Source organism: Protomyctophum parallelum (assembly GCF_964188405.1).
Source record: "Protomyctophum parallelum genome assembly, chromosome: 3".
In the NCBI taxonomy this organism is placed as follows: domain Eukaryota; kingdom Metazoa; phylum Chordata; class Actinopteri; order Myctophiformes; family Myctophidae; genus Protomyctophum; species Protomyctophum parallelum.
This window is the reverse complement of record NC_139698.1, coordinates 5,177,306-5,193,866: the sequence shown is the minus strand read 5'-3', so window position 1 is coordinate 5,193,866 and position 16,561 is coordinate 5,177,306. Positions and strand designations below refer to the sequence as shown.

The window sequence follows — 16,561 nt, the reverse complement described above, 5'->3', positions numbered from 1 at the left end:
AAAATATGTTGTTCCAGGGACCCCCCAGGAGCAAACACATGACACACGTTTTCACGATTTTCAAAAATGGCAGATCTACAAGCTCATAGATCTACAAGCTACACAGAAAATGCACTCTGTGCATTTTCTGTGTAGCTTGTAGCCAGTAGGCTACAACAGAAAATGTCCCGTGAAATCCGCTAGCCAGTAGCCACCCAACCGGCACTGATCTTCATGCGAGACTCTTATTTGGCATATTCCATCAAGCTCGTTTAAGCACGGCTATAGATGGCTATTTCAACCGATGAGATTGCTTCCTTGAAACGTTGTATAATGTAACTTCAGCCAGTTTAACCTCATTTGATGCTTTGTTGTACATAAAACGAGTGAGTTCTCAAAGCTGGGGAGTCCTTTAGGGGAGTCCTATATGGACCATATTATGCACACCGCGGCCAACTTACCATAAGTTAATGGCAAGGTGCTAACAAGGTGCAACTTCCTATATTTACAGCCCATTCATTTAATTATCCTCCATTTTCTATCCTCAAAGTGTTTCATAACAGTCCACTGTAGACATGTATGTTATGAGCTATACTTTCAGTCCTCGCAGGTGATTATTTTTTATAAGCGTTGCAGTTTGTAAGTGCTCGTTAGATCATATCACTCAACTGACCTGCATCGTACCACTTGTTTTGAATGTGCACATAATGCAGGATTCAGCAGGACATAGTTCTACTGAAAACGAGTGTTTCCACACTCTGATGGCAAGATGGCCGCGGTCTGCAAATGGTCAATTGGGATGCTTGAGGGCACACAATATATTTAACTTGGGATCTTGTGGCTTGTAGATCAGCTATTTTGGCTGACTGTTTGCCTATATTTCTTTGCAAAGGTTTCACCTCATAATTATGACATGCGCAACATAAGGATTTCGAGTTAATATAGCCTACCTCTGAACTCCCTGCCGTAGGTCCCGGAAGCTGTGAAGTGCGAGCGCGGCGTTTCCTCCACGCCAACAGGGGGCGGTCTCCTCCTCAGTGCTCGGAGGAGGACGGCAGCTTCCTGCCGGTGCAGTGCAAGTTCATCAACACCACGGACACAGCGGAGCTGGACCTGACGAACTCCTTCAACAGGTTCACTGAACACACACACTCAGAATATTAACTCCTTCAACAGGTTCACTAGGGAACACACACTCAGAATATTAACTCCTTCAACAGGTTCACTAGTGAACACACACACTCAGAATATTAACTCCTTCAACAGGTTCACTAGTGAACACACACTCAGAATATTAACTCCTTCAACAGGTTCACTAGGGAACACACACTCAGAATATTAACTCCTTCAACAGGTTCACTAGGGAACACACACTCAGAATATTAACTCCTTCAACAGGTTCACTAGGGAACACACACATAGAATATTAACTCCTTCAACAGGTTCACTAGTGAACACACACTCAGAATATTAACTCCTTCAACAGGTTCACTAGTGAACACACACTCAGAATATTAACTCCTTCAACAGGTTCACTGAACACACACTCTCAGAATATTAACTCCTTCAACAGGTTCACTAGGGAACACACACTCAGAATATTAACTCCTTCAACAGGTTCACTAGTGAACACACACACAGAATATTAACTCCTTCAACAGGTTCACTGAACACACACTCTCAGAATATTAACTCCTTCAACAGGTTCACTAGGGAACACACACTCAGAATATTAACTCCTTCAACAGGTTCACTAGGGAACACACACTCAGAATATTAACTCCTTCAACAGGTTCACTAGTGAACACACACTCAGAATATTAACTCCTTCAACAGGTTCACTAGTGAACACACACTCAGAATATTAACTCCTTCAACAGGTTCACTGAACACACACTCTCAGAATATTAACTCCTTCAACAGGTTCACTAGGGAACACACACTCAGAATATTAACTCCTTCAACAGGTTCACTAGTGAACACACACTCAGAATATTAACTCCTTCAACAGGTTCACTGAACACACACTCTCAGAATATTAACTCCTTCAACAGGTTCACTAGGGAACACACACTCAGAATATTAACTCCTTCAACAGGTTCACTAGTGAACACACACTCAGAATATTAACTCCTTCAACAGGTTCACTAGGGAACACACACATAGAATATTAACTCCTTCAACAGGTTCACTAGTGAACACACACTCAGAATATTAACTCCTTCAACAGGTTCACTAGTGAACACACACACTCAGAATATTAACTCCTTCAACAGGTTCACTGAACACACACTCAGAATATTAACTCCTTCAACAGGTTCACTAGTGAACACACACTCAGAATATTAACTCCTTCAACAGGTTCACTAGTGAACACACACTCTCAGAATATTAACTCCTTCAACAGGTTCACTAGTGAACACACACTCTCAGAATATTAACTCCTTCAACATGTTCACTAGTGAACACACACTCTCAGAATATTAACTCCTTCAACAGGTTCACTAGTGAACACACACTCTCAGAATATTAACTCCTTCAACAGGTTCACTGAACACACACTCAGAATATTAACTCCTTCAACATGTTCACTAGTGAACACACACTCTCAGAATATTAACTCCTTCAACAGGTTAGCACAACAAAAAAAGTCGTTGTGGTCTTGTTTCCAATTGGGCCCTATGCAACGTACTGGCGGTTCTGAACAACCGTGTATGCGACCGACTCGAGGCCGGGCACTGCACCCCCTGCAGGTGGTGTGGAACGTGTGTGTCAAAATTGAAGTCGGTAGGGCAGCGAACGGTTCTCGAGTCACATGGATTACAGACAGATGCACTGTAGGCTACATAAGTACTGTACGTACGTAGAGATTACAGAAGAATTTTAAGTGTGTGTGTGTGTGTGTGTGTGTGTGTGTGTGTGTGTATGTGTGTGTGCGTGTGTGTGTGTGTGTGTGTGTGTGTGTGTGTGTGCGTAGGTTTCCAGAGGCCTTTGAGACGTTCAGCAATTTCCGACGAGCTTTCCCTTCAGTCTCGTCCTACTGTTACTGCTCTGACAGCAGAGGCAGAGAGATGGACAATACAGGTACAATTTGTAAAAAAAAAAAAAACATCTTTGGCTATATTTGTTAAAAGAAGTCAAATAGGTACTATAATGAGTTAACAGTTTTTTGTATTGAGTTGTATACTTCAATAAATCAATCAATCAATCAAACTCCATCCCTAGGTGTGGAGCTGCTGCTCTCCCAGGTGTACGACACAGCGTTCAGAGGGCTGAGCTCGGGTCCGTCCTTCTCCCAGACCAACATCTACAGAGTCCTGCAGAGGAGACTGCTGGCGCTCAGACTGGCCCTGACCGGCCTCTTCAGATGTAAGGCTCTAGTTCAGACTGGCCCTGACCGGCCTCTTCAGATGTAAGGCTCTAGTTCAGACTGGCCCTGACCGGCCTCTTCAGATGTAAGGCTCTAGTCCAGGGGTTTCCAAAACGGTGCTGCGTCATGTTGTGCACCCTTTGTGGTGCGCAAACGCCTTCTAGGGGGTGCATGGCATGGAAAGCCAAGGGTAATGGTGGTTTTATGGTGTTATAACGCAAAATCCGGTAAAACAGCGTTGTAAGGAGAGGTCACTGCCCACGATCTGCACGCTGGTTGTGGTGGGCCGGTCTGGGCCAAATTCATGCGAAAATGACCGGGCCGAATTTTTGTCCCATTCCAGCCCTGGTTCCTTGTGGTTTCCTAGCTCCTACAGTCATGGTTCCTTGTGGTTTCCTAGCTCCTACAGTCATGGTTCCTTGTGGTTTCCTAGCTCCTACAGTCATGCTTCCTTGTGGTTTCCTAGCTCCTACAGTCATGCTTCCTTGTGGTTTCCTAGCTCCTACAGTCATGCTTCCTTGTGGTTTCCTAGCTCCTACAGTCATGGTTCCTTGTGGTTTCCTAGCTCCTACAGTCATGGTTCCTTGTGGTTTCCTAGCTCCTACAGTCATGCTTCCTTGTGGTTTCCTAGCTCCTACAGTCATGGTTCCTTGTGGTTTCCTAGCTCCTACAGTCATGCTTCCTTGTGGTTTCCTAGCTCCTAGACATGCTTCCTTGTGGTTTCCTAGCTCCTACAGTCATGGTTCCTTGTGGTTTCCTAGCTCCTACAGTCATGCTTCCTTGTGGTTTTCTAGCTCCTACAGTCATGGTTCCTTGTGGTTTCCTAGCTCCTACAGTCATGCTTCCTTGTGGTTTTCTAGCTCCTACAGTCATGGTTCCTTGTGGTTTCCTAGGTCCTAAAGTCATGCTTCCTTGTGGTTTCCTAGCTCCTACAGTCATGCTTCCTTGTGGTTTCCTAGCTCCTACAGTCATGCTTCCTTGTGGTTTCCTAGCTCCTACAGTCATGGTTCCTTGTGGTTTCCTAGCTCCTACAGTCATGGTTCCTTGTGGTTTCCTAGCTCCTACAGTCATGCTTCCTTGTGGTTTCCTAGCTCCTACAGTCATGGTTCCTTGTGGTTTCCTAGCTCCTACAGTCATGCTTCCTTGTGGTTTCCTAGCTCCTAGACATGCTTCCTTGTGGTTTCCTAGCTCCTACAGTCATGGTTCCTTGTGGTTTCCTAGCTCCTACAGTCATGCTTCCTTGTGGTTTTCTAGCTCCTACAGTCATGGTTCCTTGTGGTTTCCTAGCTCCTACAGTCATGCTTCCTTGTGGTTTTCTAGCTCCTACAGTCATGGTTCCTTGTGGTTTCCTAGGTCCTAAAGTCATGCTTCCTTGTGGTTTCCTAGCTCCTACAGTCATGGTTCCTTGTGGTTTCCTAGCTCCTACAGTCATGCTTCCTTGTGGTTTTCTAGCTCCTACAGTCATGGTTCCTTGTGGTTTCCTAGGTCCTAAAGTCATGCTTCCTTGTGGTTTCCTAGCTCCTACAGTCATGGTTCCTTGTGGTTTCCTAGGTCCCACGGCGTGTGAGGACCAGCGGCGTGCAGCAGAGCAGGTGTCCGGTGCGTACGTCCCACAGTGTGAGTCCAGCAGGGGGCGGTATTCTGCCAGGCAGTGCCTGCAGGCAGGAGGACAGTGCTGGTGCGTGGAGCCCGCCACGGGCACCGAGCTGCCTGGATCACGGCGGCTCGACGGAGACTCTGTGGACTGTGGTGAGCAGCGGAACCATTAACCCATTCTGACCTGAGATCAGATTCATACGAGGTTTCTGCCGGACACACACTGGTCTGATTAACCCATTCTGACCTGAGATCAGATTCTAAAAAATGTCAGTCGCTCTTCGATTTTTCATAAAATAGCAGACCTACAAGCTCGTATCGCGCCACTCGGTGGCGCGATATGAGCTTGTAGATCTGCTATTTTTAAATAGCTAAAGCATAACATAATGCCGACACCAAAATGGGTGCCCGGTCAGAATGGGTTAATAATAATAATTAATTTTATTTATATTGCACTTTTCATTCGGAATCCCAGAGTGCTACATGGTTAAAAACATATAATCTATCATAGAAGGTTAAAAACAGGGTTAACAAAAAAAAACAGTGCAAAGCGACAGTTCAACACAAAAAGGCCTTCCGAAACAGGAAGGTTTTCAGGCCTGTTTCATAGCATTCCACAGGTTCTGCGTCGTGTCCTGAATGATGAGGTGTGTTCATATTGTGATGTCTAGATGCCGGTTCTGCCCGGTCGTGTCCGGCCCAGCGGCGCCAGGCTCTCTCCAGGCTGTTCTCTGGCCCGGTGGAACCGCCCAGCAGAACCTCCTCCTCTGGCCCGGTGGAACCGCCCAGCAGAACCACCTCCTCTGGCCCGGTGGAACCGCCCAGCAGAACCTCCTCCTCTGGCCCGGTGGAACCGCCCAGCAGAACCTCCTCCTCTGGCCCGGTGGAACCGCCCAGCAGAACCTCCTCCTCTGGCCCGGTGGAACCGCCCAGCAGAACCTCCTCCTCTGGCCCGGTGGAACCGCCCAGCAGAACCTCCTCCTCTGGCCCGGTGGAACCGCCCAGCAGAACCTCCTCCTCTGGCCCGGTGGAACCGCCCAGCAGAACCTCCTCCTCCTCTGGCCTCCCGGACTCCTCATCAAGGTTACAATTAGTTGGACTTTTCATTATAGTTTTAGTTCGTTTTGACTTTTTCTTTCCTTTTTTTCTAATTCAGTTAGTTTTAGTTCGCTTTTAGAGCGGGTTTGCTGATTGGTATTAGTTTTTGCTGATGTGTGTTAGTTTAAAATGTGTTTAAATTTAGTTTTTTATTCGTTTTAGGTTTTTCTTTCTTCAAACTTTGGGTTATTCGTCAAGTGCAGGATAAAAAAAGGTCTTATGTGTAATAAAAATGTCAAACTAAAGATACAATTTAAAAAAATATATATATTCAGGTGCAGTTGATAATGGGAGAAACTCCGCGCCATCAGTGCCCATACCCGAAGGCGGGGTTGGCGAAAGGGCCTTTCTGTGTGGAGTTTGCATGTTCTCCCCGTGTCCCCTAGGGTAGGTACCCTCACAAAAACATGCAGTAATCCTGGTCTCTAAACTGCCTCCCCCTGGCCAGCCGGGGCGCCTGATGGAGGGGAAAGGAACTGGTTGGAATAACGTGTTCCTTCCACGCGCTACGTCCAACCAGGGAAACTCCCCCCTGTCAGGTGTAAAGGAGCAACTTGGACACTCAAGCATGAAGGAAGCATGAGTTAAGTCCGTTGCTCTCCCCAGGTTGGCGGAGGGTGTGTAGAGCCCAGGATCACATTAGATGATTGACACAGGGGTGAAAATGGGTTACAAAATCGTGGGATAAAAAATATATTTAAAAAAAAGATAATGGGAGAAACTAAAACCTTTAGTTAGTTTTGTACACACAATACAGTTTCAATTAGTTATTGTTTTTTTATTGTTTTCTATTTGAGTTTTAATTTAGTTCGGTTAACGATTATCATCATTATTATTATTATTATATATTTTTTATTTTAGTTTTGGGTTATTTAGTGACTCTGGGTGAACCATAATAACCGTGGCTCCATACCTCCGTCCAGCTCCTGCTCTGAGCTCCTCCAGCCCGTCCAGGACCTCCTTGGAGCTCCCGTGGTTCCGTCCGTCGTGACGGGCCTGTCCGACGTCCTCCACGGGCTGTTCCCCTCCGTGGGCCTGGCGCTGGAGGCTCTGGCCCGCTCCTCCTCCTCCTCCTCCTCCTCCTCCTCCTCCTCCTCCTCCTCCTCCTCCTCCTCCCCTCAGCGCCTCCAGGAGAACCTGTTCGGAGGAAAGTTCCTCAAGAACGCTGCAGGTGTCGTATAGTTTTTACGCCATTGTTCATAGTTTTTATTTAGTTTTATGTTCACAATTTTTTTTTACGATTTTTGGGCATAAAGGAGAATTCCATGCTAGAAGGCTTTCTTACCTTTCTTTGTAGTCGTTACGTCCGCACCAAAGAGGTCCAGGTGTTTTTTTTGTGCAAAAACTCCTTATTGGCTATTTTCCCTATACCATAAGCCCTCAATGAATTGCATTGAATTGAATGGGAATTGAATGGGGCTATGGGGTGTTGTGCTAATTCGCTTATTTCCATCGAAATAAGTAGTAAAGTGTGCCGCTTGGGATATTATTTACATTATGAAGAGAGGATATATACAAAGAAAAAATAATATTGAGCGATGGAAAAGAGTGAATTAGCACAACACCCCATAGCCCCATTCAATTCAATGCAGTTCATTTAGGGCTTATTATGGTAGGGGAAATAGCCAATAAGGAGCTTTTGCACAAAATAACACCTGGACCTCTTTTGTGGGGACGTAACAACTACAAATAAAGGTAAGAAAGCCTTTCAGTATGGAATTCTCCTTTAACACCTCATCTACACTGCCAGCGATGCGAGCGATTGAACGATGAAATCTCCAATGAGACTGTCCTGACATACCACGAGCGTCAACGCGCCGTGCACCAAAACACCTTTAATTGGTTGAGATCTACACGATACTAATTAATTTGATTGGTTCGGGCTACGTCGCAATGCAATTGGCCGATGCTCCAACATCTCAGGACAGTTTTTTTGCGTGATGTCGCCATCAGAATGCTTGCTCCTTGCATGCGATGTAACGCATCTGAATTAATATCCACTTAAAAGATACAACTAGGGCGACAAAGCCTATAGTATTCAGTTTCACTACAATGTCTTGTCAACTCTGGGTGTTGTTGCTGTTGGGAGGAAATCACCGAACTCCATTTTTTAGGTTTTAGATTTAAATCAGTGCTATTGAACACCGTTTATCATTATGTCTGTGTGTTGTTTCGAAAATATTGATCCAATGAAAAGTAGCAAAAAGTGGATCCCAAACTCCATTGGACCCTCAAACTGTCTGCTAAAGCAGCCAACTCCACCACCTCTCCTCCTCTCAAACTGTCTGCTAAAGCAGCTAACTCCACCACCTATCCCCCTCTCAAACTGTCTGCTAAAGCAGCTAACTCCACCCCCTCTCAAACTGTCTGCTAAAGCAGCAAACTCCACCACCTCTTTGATGAGGCCAATAGTAGCCTATTTTGCTTTGTTTCAAATTCCTTATTCTTTTCCTCAATTAAAAAAAAAAGGTTTTCCTGAAACATTTTGTATTTAGGTGGTTTCTTCTCATTAAGTTTAACGATGTAAACCTTGGCCTCCTGCAGCCCTGAACTTCAGCGGGACGGTGTTTAACGATGTAAACCTTGGCCTCCCGCAGCCCTGAACTTCAGTGGGACGGTGGGGGAGAGAGGAGCGTTGGCTCAGCTGGCTGCAGCGAGTGGTGAGGACGGGAAGGAGGAGAACACCCAGCTGGTGCTGCTGGTCAGCAGGACTCTGGAGACCCCGGCCTTCCTCCATGCTCTGAGACGCACCCTGCTGGGCCTGAGGACGTCGCACTCTGCCTCTCTGGAAGAGGTAATACAGACACTCTGCTGGGCCTGAGGACCTCTGACTCTGCCTCTCTGGAACAGGTAATAAATACACTCTGCTGGGCCTGAGGAGCTCTGACTTTGCCCCTCTGGAGCAGGTAATACAGACACTCTGCTGGGCCTGAGGAGCTCTGACTCTGCCTCTCTGGAACAGGTAATACAGACACTCTGCTGGGCCTGAGGACCTCACACTCTGCCTCTCTGGAACAGGTAATACAGACACTCTGCTGGGCCTGAGGAGCTCTGACTCTGCCTCTCTGGAGCAGGTAATACAGACACTCTGCTGGGCCTGAGGAGCTCTGACTCTGCCTCTCTGGAGCAGGTAATAAATACACTCTGCTGGGCCTGAGGAGCTCTGACTCTGCCCCTCTGGAGGAGGTAATACAGACACTCTGCTGGGCCTGAGGAGCTCTGACTCTGCCTCTCTGGAGGAGGTAATAAATACACTCTGCTGGGCCTGAGGAGCTCTGACTCTGCCTCTCTGGAGGAGGTAATAAATACACTCTGCTGGGCCTGAGGACCTCGCACTCTGCCTCTCTGGAGGAGGTAATACTCTCTGACTCTGCCTCTCTGGAGCAGGTAATAAATACACTCTGCTGGGCCTGAGGAGCTCTGACTCTGCCTCTATGGAGCAGGTAATAAATACTCTCAGCTGGGCCTGAGGAGCTCTGACTCTGCCTCTATGGAGCAGGTAATATAACCAATAACCTGCCAAGTAGCTTGAAAAAAGTGACAGCTTTCTTCAGCGATTGGGCTACAGAACAGATATCCCAGACGGAAGTACGTTGTGAAACAAATGTGATTGTGAAGCTGGCTCTGGCGGAGTCAGGTTAGGAATGAACTACAGACCTACTGACCTACCGACCAGACCTACAGACAAACAGACCAGAATCAAATTGACTTTTGTCACCCCCCCTAGTGGGTTTAAAAATCACACCCGTGTGAAGTGAGTGGTGTAACTCCGTGTTTCTCCTTGAGCTTCCTAGGTAGTGTGTGTGACTGTGTGTATGAAAGTTAAACGTCTGTATATGTTATGGTCCTGTATCTGTTGGTACTGGCAGAGCTGTGTAACATTATTTAGCCTCTTGGCCAGTTAATTAACACTCGTAAAAGAGACTTTATTCTCAACGTGGCTTTTACTGCTTAAATAAATTGTTATGGTTAGTTGAAATAAAAACAATAAATCACCGACTCAGCTCCAAGGTATTGACTCCCGTGCTGCGGTCTAAGTTTAGAAACTTTATAGCTAATCAATAAATCGTGGTCTTTTCTCCAAAAGGTACTCACCCCCCTGCTGCGGTCGTGCTCCGGCGTCGGCATCCAAGACGCGACGTCGGCGGCCATGTTTGTGCCGAGCTGCGCGCCCGGCGGTCTCTACCGGGAGGTCCAGTGTGACGGAGCACAGTGCTGGTGCGTGGACCCGCTCAGCGGCCGCGAGGTGGCCGCGTCGCGGGCCGCCGCGGGCAGCCGGCCCGGCGCCCGCTGTCCGTCCCGCTGCGAGGCGGAGCGGGCGCAGGCACTGCGGGCGAAGAGCGCCATGGCCGCCGGGGCAGAACTCCATGTCCCAGCATGCTCGGCGGAGGACGGCGGCTTCCTGCCGCTGCAGTGCGCCGGGGGCGGGGCCAGGTGCTTCTGCGTGGACGCGGCGGGCAGCAGGACGAGCGCTCTGGCAGCAGGGGGCGCTGCTCTCACCTGTGGGTTTTTTTACACTGCATTTGATCCGTTATACAAACCGCGGAAGTCATTATTTTTTTAGATGTTTAGTGTTGGATATTCCAAAAACAGAGCAGATATTCAAGCTCATATATGAGCTTGTAGATCTGCTATTTTATTTATTGTTAATAAAATCTGTAAATCTATGTTTTTTTATAGCGACATTTTTTTACTCAAATCTTTGCTTCTGGAGTTGGAAATGCAAATGCATGCTGGCTGATACTGAAACCGAAATTTGTTAATTTATAGGAAACAAATAAATCTTCATTATAAGAAATGAACACTGTTAGCTTTAGCCAATCTGGGAAACCACCGCCCCCCAACCAAATGAAGAACTTTCCATTGAATTTGCATCTCGGAATCTGTTGTTGAGAGATCAGCTGACTCTTTCTTTACTGTATCTGTTTGCAGGCCCAGCATCGACCCAGACCCAGACCCAGAACCTTCAGAACAGACCAGGTCAGTCCCATTAAAGCTCTATCTGGTTCTACTTGTACACACAGTTTTACTTTTGACAGCGAATTTAGATTCTTTTTTTTTTATCTGTCACCACCTTACCCCTCGTCCCTAAACTCTTTTGCCATGTTTTACTATAAAAAAAAACAGTTTAAAATTGTTCAAATAGCCGATCTACAAGCTCATTTCAAACATGTTTTTTTCAAAATAGTAAAATCTGGCTAATAAGTTTAGGGATAAACGAGATAGAGCCCATAGACGTTTGAATTAAATGTCATAATCTTTTGTCATATTTTAGTGATCTTAAAAAGCTCTTAGTCGTCTAAGATTTTTGGTCAACTAAATCTACAGTTGATTTTGGTCTGGTCTGCCACATTTTATTTTTATTTTTTTGTGGACCTCGACGCAATGTCTGATTTTACACTTGGTTGGCATCTACAAGCTCTATTAGATAATAACTGTATGATTAATAGCAGATCTACAAGCTTGTAGGTCTGCTATTTTTGAAAAATCGAAGAACGACTGACATTTTTAGAATCTGATCTCAGGTCAGAATGGGTTAATCAGACCAGTGTGTGTCCAGTGGAAACCTGGTATGAATCTGATCTCAGGTCAGAATGTGTTAAATCCAGTTCCTGTCCTCTCCTCCTGCAGCGCTGTGCTCCGAGGCGTCGGCCGAGGTCACCGCCTTCAGACAGGAAGCAGAGACCATCGTCTTCCTCTCCAACGCCTCCAACCGCCTCCCTCTGGGATACGCGTTCCTATTGGCCGAGGGCCTGCGTCTGACCGGGGAGGAGGAGCTCCTGGCGAGCCAATCGGGGGCGGAGGAGGCGCGGATATTCGACCGGCTGCTGCTGAGCCAATCCGGATCGGCGCTGCGGTTGGCCGCCTACTCCAGTAAGACACATGAAAATAACTCGATTGTTTTACTTTAAAATCAATATACTGCCATGTAGAAATATTCTGTTACAGGTAAAAGTGCTAGTTACTGCCATTCAGGATGGAAGATGAAATCCATTTGGATTTGGGGAGAAGTAGTTTCATAAGGGGCTGGTATGAAGTACTTGATATAAAGAGAACATGTTCAGTTCACTAGTCTACATCTACACTCTACTCTACACCTGCCTTCATTTCATCTGATTGTCTGTCTGGCAGGCACTTAACAAGCCATCGTTAACTGTGTCTGTTAGAGAGAGGGGCAGAGAAGAGTATAGTGGCTTTGCTCAACTTCATTTATACTTATATTCTCCACTCTGATGAAGGTACATGTTCGATATATCATGCAGCCTTACTTATTAGCCTATATTTTGGCTATTTTTTGATTTTCGATTATGAAATATTAAAATCCATTTCGGAGACTACGATGATTAATCGGCGGCATCCCTACTCTCGAGTTAAAAGTACAAAAGTATTGGCGTCAACATGTACTTAAAGCACCAAAAGTAAAAAGTACTGATTATGCAGAGCCCCGTTTCAAGTTTTCAAATGTGCATAAATCGTTTGAAAATAGCCGATCTCTACAAGCTCACAATGTGTCACATCGTGATATGGTTTGTGTGTGTGTGTGTGTGTGTGTGTGTGTGTGTGTGTGTGTGTGCGTGCGCGCGCGTGCGTGCGTGCGTGTGTGTGACGTGTGTGTGTGTGTGTGTGTGTGTGTGTGTGTGTGTGCAGCTCTCCAGTGGTACTGGCGTAGAGATGGCAGCGTGGCAGAGAGCCAGAGGCCAGCGGGCTACCAGCCGTACACGCCACAGTGTGACCAACGAGGAGACTGGCTCAGCACGCAGTGTCACCACAGCACAGGTTCCATAGACTATACCATTACACCCCTATAGCACAGGTTCCATAGACTATACCATTACACCCCTATAGCACAGGTTCCATAGACTATACCATTACACCCCTATAGCACAGGTTCCATAGACTATACCATTACACCACTATAGTGCGTCACAGCCCCGCCCCCTCGAGAGACCCGGAAAATAAATTCCCGTTCATGTTCCTCATAGACTTTTCAGAAAGTATTTATTTAAAGACGTTTACGCCGCGGACAAAGACAACTCTTTGTCGTGACAAATCATGACAACAAACACAATTTTTCGGGCTGAACAAATAATTAGAAAGAAGAAAAAAACGGCAGGTTACAACACTTTTTTTGTTGTTTTTCTTCTTTGTAATTATTTGTTTGGTCCAAAACATTGTGTTTGTTTGTCATGATTTGTCACGACTCCAGTTGGCTTCGTACGATGCTTAAAAGGTCTTTAAATAAATACTTTTTGAAAATGCATTGGGATTCATTTCCTGGGCCTGGCGTCCTCATGAAAGGGGGCGGGACTGCAACGCTCTATAGTGGTATTGTAAGAACGAAACGTAAGAAAAGTTATGTTTTCCGTGTGTGTGTGTGTGTGTGTGTGTGTGTGTGCGTGCGTGTGTGTGTGTGTGTGTGCGTGTGTGTGTGTGTGCGTGTGTGCGTGTGTGTGTAGGTCAGTGTTGGTGTGTTGATGAAGATGGACAGTACATCCCTGAATCTCTGACCAGCCGTTCCAAAACTCTGCCTAAGTGTAAGTTTACAGGCATGCGTGCACGCACGCACGCACGCACGCACGCACGCACGCACGCACGCACGCACGCACACGCACGCACGCACGCAGGCACGCACGCACACACTCATTATGTGTGCATCCCGCAGGTCTGTCTCGCTGTCAGAGGAGGCGTGTCCACACTCTGCTCTCTGGTTGGCTGAAAGGCTCTGACATCACGTCTGATGGACATAATACCACTGGCTACAGCGCACGCTGTGAGGAGGTATGTGTCACACGCACACACACACACACACACACACACACACACACACACACTGTGAGGAGGTATGTGTCACACGCACACACACACACACACACACACACACACACACACACTGTGAGGAGGTATGTGTCACACGCACGCACACACACACACACACACACACACACACACACACACACACACACACTGTGAGGAGGTATGTGTCACACGCACACACACACACACACACACACACACACACACACACACACACACACACACACACACACACGCACACATGCACGCACGCTGTGAGGAGGTATGGTGGAAGAACGGGCGTTCCATACCATTGTGATTTGTTGTGTTCTGTTGGCAGAGCGGTCAGTTCTCCGTGCTGCAGACAGAGGGCGCTGCAGGCTGGTGTGTCAACCCTCTGACGGGAGACGTTCTGCAGGCCGCGACCCTCGACCCTGCAGGACAACTCACATGTATGACATCATCACATACACGCTGTGACATCATCACATACACGCTGTGACGTCATCACATACACGCTGTGACATCATCACATACACGCTGTGACGTCATCACATACACGCTGTGACATCATCACATACACGCTGTGACATCATCACATACACGCTGTGACATCATCACATACACGCTGTGACATCATCACATACACGCTGTGACATCACACTCAGGTCAGTGACTGGTCAGTGTGTGTGCCCCCCCCCCCCCCCTCAGGTCCCAGCTGGTGTGAGCTGCGGGGCGCTCTCTGCCGGCCGGACGGAAGCTTCGCCCCGTTCCAGTGTGACATCACTTCCTGCTGGTGCGTGTCAGAGGACGGACAGGAAGTGGGCGGGACCAGGAGGAGGGCCAGCGCCAACGCACCCATGTCATGTGACCGTGAGTCTCCTCCCCCCAGAACGTCAGCAGCATGCAGTGTTGAGTTTGACAGCAAAGTTTGATTTAGTTTTAGTCATTAGTATTTTGGATCAAATTCCACTTTTTACTCATATTTTAGTTACCTGCAAAGTTTTAGTTTTAGTCTAGATTTGGTCGACTAAATATCATAAGATTTTAGTCGATTAAATGTACCTACTGTGTATTGGGCCGAGCTCAACACCTGAACAGAACCGAAGAAAAAATAACCTGCCTTTTAGTTCTACTGGATCTCTTCTCAATTCGTCACATTTCAATTGTTGACGAAATGATCAACATATTTAGTCTCAGCTTTGAGTCATAATAGCTTATTTTTGAGTGGTGCAACCACTCCTACAACCAGCAATGTCCGTGCGTACCGTAGAAAGAAGAAGAAAACGACAGGTTACAACACTTTTTTTGTTGTTTTTCTTCTTTGTAATTATTAGTTTGGTCCAAAATATTGTGTTTGTTGTCATGATTTGTCACAACTCGAGTCATAATAGCTTATTTTTGAGTGGTGCTCCTACAACCAGCAATGTCTGTGTGCACCTATGTGGCCATGAGCACGAGTATATGGCTATTAGTACCAGTAGGGGCGCTGTTTGCCAGAAACAGAGAGAGAGAGAGATAGTATTAGTGCTGCCTGTTGCCTGCTAATGAGAGAGAGAGAGAGAGAGAGAGACGAGAGGAGGGGGGGGGGGGGGAGAGGGGAGTTGCACCACTCAGTTCACACGGGTGTGATTTTTTATTGTTTATATAGGTAGTCGAAAAAAGGTAGTAGTTTGGTCATAGTTTTAGTCTTTCACAGTCTGTCTTTCATGTGTCTTTGTCTCGTTGTAGGACCCGCCTGTCCCCACCCCGTCATTACCCATGGTGCACTGCTCTGCAGCACGCCGTCGGGCGGCAGGCAGAGCTGCGACCTCGTCTGTCACCGTGGTTACCGGAACGCGCTGCTTCCTGCCGGCAGCTTCCTGTGCGCGCTGGAGGACCAGCGCTGGGACGCGAACACCCCCCCGCTGGCCGCAGCGTGTCAGAGTAAGACCCTGACCCTATAACCGTAACACAATCTGACCTGAGATCAGATTCTAAAAAATGTCTTCTATATCCTGACAGTTTTCCATTCTGACCTGAGATCGGATTTAAAAAATGTCAGTCGCTGTTCGATTTTTCAAAAATAGCAGACCTACAAGCTCATAGCGCGCCACTCGGTGGCGCGCTACGAGCTTGTAGGTCTGCTATTTTTCAATAGCTAAAGCATAACATGATGCTGACACCAAAATGGGTTCCCACTTCCCGCCCAGAATGGGTTAACACAATCCATGCCAAATCCATGAGAAATCTCGTATAAAGAGCTTATACACCCGGCTGTGACAAGACCAGAATGATCGCCTTTTATTGCTTTCTATGGATCCAGAATTAATTATATTTAACGTATTTTAGCGTCCCGTCGCTATAGCCAACGCTTGCTTCCATCGTTTGACGTCATCAAAATCCAAAAACTTGTGTGTGTCTGTGTGTGTGTGTGTGTGTGTGTGTGTGTGTGTGTGTGTGTCTGTGTCTGTGTCTGTGTCTGTGTCTGTGTGTGTGTGTGTGTGTGTGTGTGTGTGTGTGTGTGTGTGTGTGTGTGTGTGTGTGTGTGTGTGTGTGTGTGTGTGTGTGTGTGTGTCTGTGTGTGTGTGTGTGTGTGTGTGTGTGTGTGTGTGTGTACATACAGGACTCCAGGCCTTCCAGACAGTGCGTTCTACAGCAGAGATGTCTCTCTCTGTAGACGACCATCAGTCCTGTTCCTCCATCAGCTCCAACCTCACAGAGAGACTCATCACTGCTGTCTGT

General features: G+C 47.0%; 1 protein-coding gene across 1 annotated transcript in view; it reads left to right on the top strand.

Annotated features, from left to right (window-relative positions):
- tg (thyroglobulin) overlaps nucleotides 1-16,561 on the top strand; it is a 74,885-nt gene that overhangs the window by 8,457 nt on the left and 49,867 nt on the right. Inside the window, exons 5-23 of the mRNA XM_083761363.1 lie at nucleotides 950-1,112; nucleotides 2,957-3,063; nucleotides 3,205-3,348; nucleotides 4,901-5,098; nucleotides 5,617-5,741; nucleotides 5,994-6,028; nucleotides 6,967-7,114; nucleotides 7,160-7,214; nucleotides 8,641-8,837; nucleotides 10,131-10,545; nucleotides 10,976-11,023; nucleotides 11,675-11,917; nucleotides 12,692-12,820; nucleotides 13,501-13,578; nucleotides 13,707-13,822; nucleotides 14,178-14,289; nucleotides 14,549-14,710; nucleotides 15,569-15,763; nucleotides 16,443-16,561. The exon at nucleotides 16,443-16,561 is cut by the window's right edge and continues 9 nt beyond it. Coding sequence (XP_083617489.1) covers nucleotides 950-1,112; nucleotides 2,957-3,063; nucleotides 3,205-3,348; nucleotides 4,901-5,098; nucleotides 5,617-5,741; nucleotides 5,994-6,028; nucleotides 6,967-7,114; nucleotides 7,160-7,214; nucleotides 8,641-8,837; nucleotides 10,131-10,545; nucleotides 10,976-11,023; nucleotides 11,675-11,917; nucleotides 12,692-12,820; nucleotides 13,501-13,578; nucleotides 13,707-13,822; nucleotides 14,178-14,289; nucleotides 14,549-14,710; nucleotides 15,569-15,763; nucleotides 16,443-16,561 — 2,789 coding nt within the window. The remainder of the gene's footprint in view (nucleotides 1-949; nucleotides 1,113-2,956; nucleotides 3,064-3,204; nucleotides 3,349-4,900; nucleotides 5,099-5,616; nucleotides 5,742-5,993; nucleotides 6,029-6,966; nucleotides 7,115-7,159; nucleotides 7,215-8,640; nucleotides 8,838-10,130; nucleotides 10,546-10,975; nucleotides 11,024-11,674; nucleotides 11,918-12,691; nucleotides 12,821-13,500; nucleotides 13,579-13,706; nucleotides 13,823-14,177; nucleotides 14,290-14,548; nucleotides 14,711-15,568; nucleotides 15,764-16,442) is intronic.